Here is a 12,085-nt window from a genome sequence, read left to right on the forward strand (position 1 = left end):
TCTAAGCATCAGATCTCTGTCACACTTCATTACATGTGACAGCAGGCATTATGGGCATTTTATCATGCATAAAGCACTAAGCTTGCAGAGCAAATATATAAATAGGATTTTCTCATAGGGCTTAGATCTAACAAAGTGCGCATGATTTATTCATGAAATTCACTTGAGAGTCTGCAGTCTATAAACAATGCTGTCACTTATTGCATGGCTGATCAGTCAATAAAAAACCATCACATATGCAGAGAGCTGTACTGACTCCAGGTTTATTTAAATGAATGTGATGTGTTGGGAAGTTTTACTGAATACAGTAGGTGAGATTATTGATGCAATACTAACACTATTACCACTAAAAACAATAATAATAATAATAATAATAATAATAATAATAATAATAATAATAATAATAAAGTGAAGGAATAGTTAATAAACATCACTTCAGCACTCACATAGACTCATTCTTTTTTTTGAATGCTGTATTATATTATATTCAAGTAGATATTAACATCAAACTAACATATGGAATATCAGAAAATAATTAAATATTTATACAAATTTACAGCTTAAATTGTAAGATCGTTCACGGAGCATTTTTAAGATTTACCACTAGAGGGAGCCGCAACAATGAGCATCGATATAATTTAAAAAGAAAAGAAAATACAAAAATAGACAAATATAGAGAAAAGAAAATGCATAAAAGGTATATTTGAATGTTATTTAAATAAAAATATCATTCAAAATATTTTAATGATATTTAAATATATTTAAATGTTTATTTAAACACAAATAAAAACATTCATATTATTTAAAATGTTTATGAATAAAAATTTGGATTTAATATATAACTATAAAACTGTAATTTATTAAATTATACAAAAGTAGTTTTTTATTTTTTATTTGTGATATATTTTATATATTCGATAACCTATATAATAAAAAGGATATCTAATAATAATTGTTATTATAATATCATGTTTTATTGTAATTGTTATCAAAATTAGAATCAGAATCAGGTTTAATAAATAAATTATATACAATAAATTACATAAATAAATTATTAAATATAAGTTGCATAAATAAAACTATGTTTAGCTTAGACTTTGAAATAAATTATATTATAATTATATGAATCGAATAATATTAAATGAAACACTTTCAATTAAGCAGAGATACAATGTTTTTATTTCTCTCATTATGAATAAAACTTTATGTCCCGCCTTCTGTGTCAGTGACGGACCCGATGTCCAATCACAAGTCAGATCGCGCATTCCGCTGTAAAAGCGTGAGCCAATAGAATGAAAGGGGGCGTGGTTTGTCCACTCCACTTCTCCGAGGCGAGAAGTTTATTCGGGAGCGCAAGACGCGCTGCGTGGAAAGGTGCGCGTTACCGCGGGTGCGTGGGAGCGCGCTTTCTAACACTTTTCTTTTCTTTTCTTTTCTTTCCCCTGTGTGTGTGTACATGTTGTGGATTTTCTGTGGATTTCAGCGCCTGTGGCTTGGACTGCACAATGGCTCAGATTATATACAAAACCAGTGGATGGCTTTTTATGCTGTTTTCTTTACTCCTGGAATTGAGTTTGGTGGAGATCTCCAGCGCACGCGGCTTTGACAGCCTGGGACTGACTTACGGCCACAGGTCCGATCTCTCAGAAGATGCCATACTGGTGGCCAATAACGGAATCCGCGTTCCTTTTGGGAGATCCGTGTTCATCGACCCGATTAATGATTTAGTCCTGCAGGTCCGACCAGGAGACAAGTGCACTATCACAGTCCTGGACAACGATCCTTTGTCGCAGAAACCGGGTCAGCTGAGCCCTAAAAAGTTCCCGTGCGAGTTTGGACCTAGTGATGTGAAATACTCCCACTATGGATCCCGGAGTCCAGCTAAAGACAGAGTCAGACTCCAGTTAAGGTATGACACCCAAACTGACACTGTTATTATCCCTTTCATGATGGAGGTTGAAGTGATCTTCACCCAGCTCGAGATCCTGACCAAAAACATGCCCATAAGCGTTGAGAAGCTTCTAGGAACTAGTAACCCTATTGATAAGAAGATTCTGGAGTTCACTTATGACCGAAACATGTACCAGTGCAAAGTGACTTCTTTTGCAGCAACAGGTGTTTTGCCTAGGTATGGAAAGCTTGTTGATGAAGGTAAATTAGGTAAGATGTTCGATTGCGATGAATTTCTCAGGCTGAACATTCGGTATCGCCATACGTTCGCTCAGCGCTCTCCAAACAGAGATTACATTCCTATGTATGTGGAGCTCCAAGACAAGGAGAGCAATGTAATGAAGCAGGAGTTTTTCCAAATCATGGTGCGTATCAAAGAAGGAGATGAAAACACTGCGCCGAAACCTAGCTTCGTTTCGATGATGATGATGGAGGTTGACCAGTTTGTGATGACAGCCATAACCCCTGACATGCTCGCCGCTGAGGACGTCGAATCTCTACCTGATGACTTGATCTTTAACATTACGTCTCCGCTGTCGTTCGAGGAAGGGTATATTGTCAGTACGGACGATAGAAATCTGCCCATTACATCCTTTTATCAAGGAGATCTGAAGGATCTAAAAATAGCATACAAGCCTCCGTCTGAGGACTCGGACGGTGAGAGAATTTTTCAAATTGAGTTTGTTGTGGTAGATACAGAGGGAGCCGTCTCAGACCCGTTCGCTTTCATGATTGTTGTAAAGCCCATGAACACTCTGGCTCCTGTCGTTACCCGAAACACAGGGCAACTGCTCTACGAGGGTCAGACAAGGTCACTGTCTAGTTCGCAAAACCTGCAGATAAGCGACGAGGACAATTTACACGATGTCAGAGTGACGGTGATTGACGGACTCAGACACGGCGAGCTCACCGTGATCGGCTCCAAGAGTAAATTCTTCACCGTGGCAGATCTGGAACACGGCTCTGTCATCTACCAGCATGACGGCAGCGATACTTATAGCGACAACATCATTTTCAGGATGACGGACGGTGAACACGAAGTGGAATTTCTTTTCCCTATAACCGTAGTGCCAACTGACGACGAGCCACCGATTATCAATGCCAACACTGGTTTGGTGATGTTCAAAAATCAGATGATGCCAATATCACCTTTAATGCTGAGTGCAGCCGATATCGACTCCGAAGACTCAACTATCAAATTTATCCTAGAAGCGCCTTTCTCAATCATCGGAGAGGTGCTGCTTCGTCAGTCGGACGCTCCAGAGGACCCATCCACGTGGAGGTTCAATTCTGAAGATGAGATGTATGAGAAAGCCGTGACGGAATGGCTCCAGCAAGACATTACCGATGGAAAGCTGTTTTACAGACACATTGGCCCTCATAACACTAAAACCATAATGGATCAGTTCGTTTTCCGAGTTCAGGACGACAACGACCCACCAAACCGGTCAGGACAGAATTCTTTCATTATCAAAATTCTCCCAATCGATGACATTCCCCCTGAGCTTCACCCTGAATCTACCCTGCAGCTGACCGTTCACGAATATCAGCTCACGTTCTTCCGCAAAAAGTTTTTGCGCTACACCGATTTAGACTCTGAGGACCGGGATTTGAAATACACCATTACTCAGCCTCCGAGAGATACGGATGAGAACAGCCCTGTTATTCTGGGAGCTATTGTTCTGACAGAAAGCCCAACCGCAGAGGTTACGGAGTTTACTCAAGCACAGATAAATCACCATAAAATAGCATACAAGCCGCCTGATCTGGAGCTGGGTATAACTCCGCATGTAGTCCAGTTTCATTACACGGTTGAGGACACAGCAGGAAACAGTATCGATGGAGTGTTTACGATTTTCCTGCAGCCTGTTGACAACAAACCACCCCAGATTACCAACACGGGGTTCACTGTGTTTGAGCGAGGCATACATGTAATCACACGCAACGATCTTGACACCACCGACCCGGACACAGACAAGTCGAAGATCTCCTTCACGCTTACTCAGCCTCCTCTTTACGGCCATATACAGTACACGTTTACTGACTTAAGCAAAGGGGATTCCTTCAATTTAGATGATCTCTCTCAAGGCAGGATCACATACTCTCACGATGGAGATGAGGCAACGAATGACTTCTTTCAACTTGACGTGAGCGATGGAGTCCACGTCGTCACTATTACCGTTAAGATACACGTAAAGCTCATCGACGATGAAACGCCAACCATAAGCCTTCCAGAAGGTACAATTGGCTCCTATATTGATGTCTTGGAAAACGGAGCTACCGAAATCACAGCCAACGTCATTCAGGGACGAGATGAAGACACGGATGACCTGAGGTTGACCTTTATAGTAGAGGATCCACCGGTCATTGGGGAGATATTAGTCAACGGCATACCTGCCAACAGATTCACCCAAGCTGATATCATTAGTGGGTTAGTTGTGTATGCACACACAAGTGGAGAGATCGGCCTCACTACAAAAGAGGACTTCTTTAATTTGACCCTGACGGATATGTCTGACGAGTGGACTGTGGGTGGTAATAAAATTAAGGGCATCCGAGTTCACGTAACTATCCTACCAATGGACAGCCAGGCCCCTCAGGTGTTTGTCGGCCACCAGTTCAGTGTCGTCGAAGGTGAGAAAAACGTCATCCAAATAGCACACATTAGCGCGTCCGATATCGACACTCCCAACGATGACCTGTTGTGTACAATCATTGTACAACCTACATCTGGCTACTTGGAAAACATCTCCCCTGCTCCTGGATCAGAGAAATCCAGGTCGGGAACAGCTATCAGTGCGTTCACCATTAAAGACATTAAGCAAAATCATATCTATTACGTGCAAAGCATTCATAGAGGAGTGGAGCCAGTGGAGGACAGGTTCACTTTCAGGTGCTCGGATGGTATAAATTTTTCCGAGAGACACTTCTTTCCGATCGTGATCATACCGTCGAATGACGAAAAGCCAGAAATCCATATGCGAGAGTTCGTTGTAATGGAAGGCATGAACGTTGTGATTGATACTCCTATATTGAACGGGGTTGATGCGGATATTCCCACAGACGAGCTGACTTTTATTGTCACCAAACCTCCCAAACATGGTTTCATTATAAATCAATTAACCACCGGCACCGTTCCTGTGACCAACTTTACTCTCGACCAGATAAAAGAAGCCTCTAGCATTGTTTACGAGCACGACGATTCTGAAACCACAGAGGACAGTTTTAAAGTTCTTCTCACCGATGGCAAATTCACTGTAGATAAGACTGTCATTATTATGGTTATCCCAGTGGATGATGAAACACCAAGGATGGCTATCAATGACGGTCTTGAAATAGAGATCGGAGAAATCAAAGAAATCACCAACAAAGTTTTAAAAGCCACCGATCTGGATACGAAGGACAGCACGCTGACTTATGTTATCCGATATGGTCCAAATCAGGGCATTCTGCAAAAAAGGACACCATTTGGAACGCTCCAAAACATAACCATCGGAATGAATTTCACACAAAGTAATGTCGATGAAAATCTTATTATATATGTCCATAACGGACAGGAAGGAATACGCGACCTCATCAAATTCGATGTCACGGATGGCATCAACCCCTTGATTGACAGGTACTTCTATGTAACGGTCGGCGGAATAGACATGGTGTTCCCTGAAGTGATTAGCAAGGGGGTTTCTCTCAAAGAAGGTGGTAAAGTGCACCTTACCACAGACTTGCTGAGCACCAGCGATCTCAACAGCCCAGACGAACACTTAGTCTTCACCATCACTCGAGCTCCAGTGAGAGGCCATCTAGAGTGCACTGATACACCAGGCATGCCTATCAGCTCCTTCACCCAGCTCCAGCTGGCCGGAAACAAGATCTACTACATCCACACCTCTGATGACGAGGTTAAAATGGACAGCTTTGAGTTTGAAGTAACCGATGGTTACAACCCAGTGTTTCGCACGTTCCGCATTTCCATATCAGACGTCGACAACAAAAAGCCTGTGGTCACAATTCACGGGCTGGTCGTTAACGAAGGGAAGAGCAAGCTAATCACGCCATTCGAATTGACCGTTGAGGACCGCGACACGATCGACAGACTGCTAAAGTTCACCATCACTCAGGTACCTGTTCACGGAAAGCTGCTGTTCAACAGGACCAGAACCGTCACCTCTTTCACTAAGCAGGACCTCAATGAGAACTTGATCAGCTACAAGCACGACGGGACCGAGTCTGCTTCCGACAGCTTTTCCTTTACCGTCACAGATGGCACTCATTCGGACTTTTATGTATTTCCTGATACGGTTTTTGAAACTCGCAAACCTCAGTTGATGAAAATCACAATTCTTTCCGTGGACAACGGCATTCCGCAGATTATTGCCAACAAGGGTGGGATGACTTTGAAAATGCTGCCCAGTGGTCTTCTAGGTTTCGTGATCACAAGTAAAGCTCTGAAAGCTGAGGACAGAGACAGTCCCCATGGCGCTGTAACCTTTCGTGTAACCGTAGGCTTGGAACATGGCTACCTCATCGACCTGGGCAAGGGAAACGCCACCATTACCACATTCACTCAAGGTAAAAGGATTTAATATTACAAAATATATCATGGTTGGCATATATAATACCAATATGGTGATGAATTATGTCGATTTATATATTTTCTTTTCAGAAATATATTTTGCATATTGTGATATCTTTTTAATAAGTTTTAGTTTAGTTTTTTTTTTTACAATTACAGCTAAAAGGTTATCAGATGATTAAATGGCAAAAATTTCATCTTAAAAATGACACAAAATTGTTTGTATTTTGTATAGACACTTGCTGGTAGGGGTGTTTCCGACCTAGGATTTGCATAGTCGAATTAGAATCGTCAAGTCATGCCCAGAGTCGACTGATCAAATCGTGTGTGCACACAGAAACATCTTTATAATAAAGCGACCAAAGCTGCCTGACAAATGGCGTTTTATCTTTTTAGAAAGTTGAAATCAGAGGCAATGTGCATGAACATTTTAAACGATTCCTCATAACATCTCAAAGCCATGATGTAATGGCTTTGTGTGAGAACATCTCACGAAGATTAAGACATTTGCATTTCACATGTCGGCGAATCGAATGAAATCGTCGCGATTGCGTGTGCGAGCGTGTTCCTAAGTACAGCGCAACATCGGTGCATCGAAAAAACAATCATAAATTAATTTACCTACATTTTTTTAAAACAGAAAATACCTTTACAGAATCTCCTAGACATTGTTAAATATTCTGTTTTAATCACAGATCATGAAAATGTATAAAACTGTGAGTAACATTATTGATTAAAAGCTTAATTTTGTCACATTTTTATTAACAGCATTATCATAATGAGCTGTATAATAACTTTTAGGGGGAAAAAACATATTTAAAACTATATCATACTGTATATGATGGGCACAAACTATACAGTTGAAGACCTCCAGCCTTCAGCTGTCCAGTTTGATTAAGCCTGTGCCCATGATTCTTATTTTTAGCACACAAGAGTGGAACCTGATGTGGTCTTCTGCTGTTGCAGCTCATACACCTGAGGCTTTATAGATTTTCTGGGATATATTTCTGCACACCCTGGCAGTAAAGGGTGCTTATTTGAGTTTCTTTAGGCTTCCTGTAAGCTTAAAAAGGTCTGGTCCATTCTCCTCCAAAGTCTTTTTTTCTTTTTGGGCACCATTCTGTGTAAATTCTAGAGATTGATGGGTGTGAAAACTCCCTGGAGATAAAGAGAATCTGGAATATTCAACCCAGCCTGTCTGGTACCACCACCCGTGCAAAAAAAAGGAGTTCATGTTTGAAGTGAACGTCAATTAAAGCTCTTGACCTGTATCTGCATGATTTTATGCACTGTCTTGTCCTGACACGATAGCCTATTTGGATTACTGCATAAATAAGCATGTTACAGGTGTTCCTATTAAAGTGGACAGTTAATTTTTTTCCCCCAGAGAAATGTTTTCAACAATCATGGTGATCTTTTTCTCATATGTCCAGCCTCTAACAATGTACAGTGCTGACAAAGTGAAGAATACCTCTATAAAGTTGTAACTTATATATATATATATATAAAACTTCACTGGTTTTACTCCACTGACTTTAAAAAATGTGTATACAACACATGCATGATACAGGTTGGGGGGGCAAAGATCAATGGTTTCATTCGCATAGGAAATGTGCTTTTGTGCCTCGTGCCCAATTTTTCTGACCTTCAGTAAAAATGAATAAATGGTGCATTGATGAGCTATACTTTAACCGAGTAGTATAATGAAAACGAGATAATAGGCATCATTAGCTTTTGCTTTTTTTGCTTGAGTGCCTTGAAAATGCCAATTTTCTGAATTTCTGTATGATTACAGCCAAATCCTGTTATTAAATGACCCCTAAGAGGATATATGAGCTTTACGCCAAGGCCCAGTCATGACAATCAGACGTCTTCCCAAACAAAGGAAAAAACCCATCCGGAAAAGATAATTGAGCCACCACCACTACATCTTCTCAGCATTTTCTTTTAATATTTTAAGGGCATCTCACCCCGAGTAGGAAGCCACAATAAATAAACTCGCTGCTCCCTTGTGGGTATTAGGAAATGCTAGGCTTACATTTTTATAAGCTTTCCCCTTTAGAGAAACTGTTTTCCCCATCAAATATTAAAGATGACCTGAGCTGTAAATGAAACACTTTTTTTTTTTCCTTCTTTCAAAAATGCCCAGGGTCCAAACTTTCACTTTATAAAAATCTAAGAAAAAAAATAAATGCTAAAGGGCTTTTGAACCAGCTGGAGCCTGGCTGTTCTTTATGGACCCTGTCATTCTGGAAGCAATGAATGTGTCAGGGTTTTAGAGTCTCATATTTTCTATACGATACATTATACAAAGTGTATCATGAAAGTCACATCTCAATGCTAAACTCACGATAAGCCATATGCATTAAGCTTTTTTTTTGCAAATTAAAATGTATTTGTATGACAAAATACACCCCTTTTGGTATTTTCAAGTGAGTTAATTAATTGACCCTGTGTAGAAAAATGGTGCCATGCCATGAGCGAAGTTGTGTTTCCATACGGTTTCTTATTCCATTTGAAATGCTAATTAATTGATGATAAATCTTTACCTAAAGCACAAACCCAAAGCTCACGTTGACTTTCTTTGGCTACTATTTCAAGATTGTTCAATGAAAATTGAGACACATTCAGGTACATTCATATGTTTCTTGTATTTGCTCATCTCTCCTCTAGCTGACATTGATGACATGCATATATGCTACATTCTTCGAAATGGAGACAATGCCACCAGCGACACCTTTCATTTCTTCGTTGAAGACAACGGTAAGAGTTTTTTCAAATAATATTTAGTCATCTTGGCTGAGATTGGGGATTAAAGACTTGACTGGTATCTTTTCTTTGTCCTCTCACATTGGGGTGTGATGCTTAACTCCATACATGTACTTTTTAGCTCAGCCCGAGCAAGATATTCCAATGGACAGAGAGAACTATGTCAAAAGTCACTTTAACTAAGTAAAGGTAACAAAAGACAGAAAAAAGCTGTAGATCAGTGACTCGGGTTTGCTAAACATAAACCTGTATGACTTCTGAAGCAGATTCAGGCATTTATGGAGATTGTTTTGCTGAAGGCAGGTCACCAGAACAGATGCAAGCTCCAGGACTAGAGACAATAAATCAAAAAAGCATGTTTTCACTGAAATTCATTGGTGTTTCCATCTGGGTCTTTATTCACGTCATTGGAATTGTTGTTGTCAGATGATTTGAATGCATTTTTCTAAATGAAGATAAAAACGAAATTACACTTTATATTTTAGTAATTCAAATTATACATTTTGACCTCCAATTCTGGGTTGTGGGGACGAAGGGGAGGAGCAACACCAAACTGCATAAAGAATATATAAGGAAGTGATTCTATACAAGATGGCCACCTTGTTAATGGTGTTGTGTTTAGGTGGACTGTGCACATTCTTTTTCACTTTTATAGTTTACAGTATATTATGTTATGCTTTAAACCGCTTCGGTGAGTAAAGCGCTGGAACCGGAGACGATTTCGGGTGAGCAAGACTTCTATTAGTTTTTTTTCTATTGGAGCATTTAGAGCAGAACTCATGAAGTATTGCTGGGTGCCAAACATGCTTTATCTCATTGACTCTGTGGAGTGGGAATATTGTGTAAATCCTTACAGAGACCTTTAAATATTTCCAAAGAGGGAGAACCTAAGGCTTTTAAAAGTTACAAATGTTCCTGAAAATGGATGTTTAAAATGTCAGGAATGAGGGGGAGTGGTGGCTCCAGCGGTTAAGGCACTGGGTTGCCGGTCGGAAGGTCTGGGGTTCAAGCCCCGGTATCGCCAAGCTGCCACTCTTGGGCCCTTGAGTAAGGCCCTTAACCCTCTATGCTCCGGGGGTCCCTTACGAGGGAGATATCAAGGTCCGTGACGTCAGGGTGACGTGGGACCGCCTTCCCGTGGGCTCACCACCTGCAGGAGGGACCGTAAGGGACGGTGTTGTGAGGATTGGGCAGCAGTCGAAGGCGGGGGCCTGCTTAGACTGCTGCCCCCGCGACCCGAATCGGATAAGCGGGAGAAAATGAATGAAAATGAAAAAATGAAATGAAAAAATGTCAGGAATTACATTTTCTAATGGCTTATTGGACAATTGTGGGTTTTAGGACCCCTAAATGTTTTTTCTTGTTAGAAGAAGAACTTTTTGTTTTGAAGAAGTTGATGGAAAAATAAGGGTTTTTGGGTCTCCTGAAATGGTATGTGATACATAAGCTTTAAAAGTTCCTTTTGTGAAACAAAAGGAATTATTTTTATAAGGGTTCAGGAGTCTGTAGAATTTCCTTTACAATGTTTCTGCTGATCTGCTTTTAGGTGCAAACAGATGTTTTTGGCAGGAGATATCTCAAGGTAAATCACCAGTGCAGAACTAAAGAAACAATTTTGGACAATGTATGTAAATTTTCTAATTTGTTTTTGATGATCTGGTGTGTTTGGCAGGAAAATTGTTCAAATGGAATTTTCTATCTTGAGATTAAAAGGGAAAATGTCATTGCAAGTATTTTATTTTTAAATGTATTTTAATTTTAATTAAACTCCTCACACTACTGTAAACTATTCCCCTGGTAGAATCATATAATTTTCTCATGTTAAGCATGCTTGGAAATATTTTAACCTTTAACTTTATTATAACATAGTGCTTGAGTGATTTCTTTACTTTAAGTTTAGTAGTAAGTCCTGCTATCATTGGACATGAACACAAACTATATTTCTTAGTTTTTCTTTTCTTTCCTAGCCTTCTGAGTCGCAGTGAGCATATTATGATCTCCCACCAATAGAACCAATAGGCTAATCATCTGGCAGTAGCTGGGATTGGAAATCCAGCTAATGGATGTGCTTTCAATGCCAGAGAGATTAGCATTTAACTCAGTTGTTTTGGAAAGCATTTTCTGCAAAGACTGTTTTTGTGAATCCATTTCAGCCCCTTTTGCCAATTTCTTTATGCATATGCATGTATTTACTTCCTAACTGTCACAAAAGGCTTTGTGCATTTGCAGAATTTGGCACAACAGTAAACCTGGCACAAGAACAACAAGTTTGTTGTGGGGTTTTTATATCTTTTCTTTTGTCTGAACTGGCTCATAACACTTATTCTAAAAATTCTTTTTGTGCCTTTTTATTATTAATATCCATACTGTCAAAACCAAAGTTTCTTCTTAATGAACTAGTTTCCTGATCTAAAAGGAGGCCTGTAAGGACAATTTATTATTTTTATTTTTTTTTACAAAAGTTTTAAATAACGAGGCTTTAAAAAAAAAAAAATGAGAAAAAAAATCCAAAACCTGTCAAGTTGTTTTAAAGCCCTCTTTAATGGTAAGCGTCTTCCTTTAACAGAGAGGATCACATCTGCACTAGTCATGTGGATTAGGCCTGATAGGATCAAGAGGATTAGCACACAGCAGGACCCTAAAGAATATGTTTAGCACTCGCTTACTGATGAGTCTCAATGTCTTTCCTCTGAGAGAGTCAAAATTGTGAACGGGACTAAAGTGGTGACCCCCACCTGCCCCCGTTTGTGCGTTGAGTGAAAAGGCATTTCGGAGAGGCCCAAACATGCAAAC

At 39.9% G+C, this 12,085-nt stretch overlaps 1 protein-coding gene across 1 annotated transcript in view; it reads left to right on the plus strand.

The window, feature by feature from the left end:
• The first annotated feature begins 1,334 nt into the window (after positions 1 to 1,334).
• The window catches only part of frem2b (FRAS1 related extracellular matrix 2b), a 138,743-nt gene continuing 127,992 nt past the window's right edge, over positions 1,335 to 12,085 (plus strand). The window contains exons 1-2 of the mRNA XM_083547710.1: positions 1,335 to 6,519; positions 9,197 to 9,286. Coding sequence (XP_083403836.1) covers positions 1,506 to 6,519; positions 9,197 to 9,286 — 5,104 coding nt within the window. The 5' untranslated portion in view covers positions 1,335 to 1,505. The remainder of the gene's footprint in view (positions 6,520 to 9,196; positions 9,287 to 12,085) is intronic.

This window comes from Silurus aristotelis (assembly GCF_946808225.1).
Source record: "Silurus aristotelis genome assembly, chromosome: 8".
Classification (NCBI taxonomy): domain Eukaryota; kingdom Metazoa; phylum Chordata; class Actinopteri; order Siluriformes; family Siluridae; genus Silurus; species Silurus aristotelis.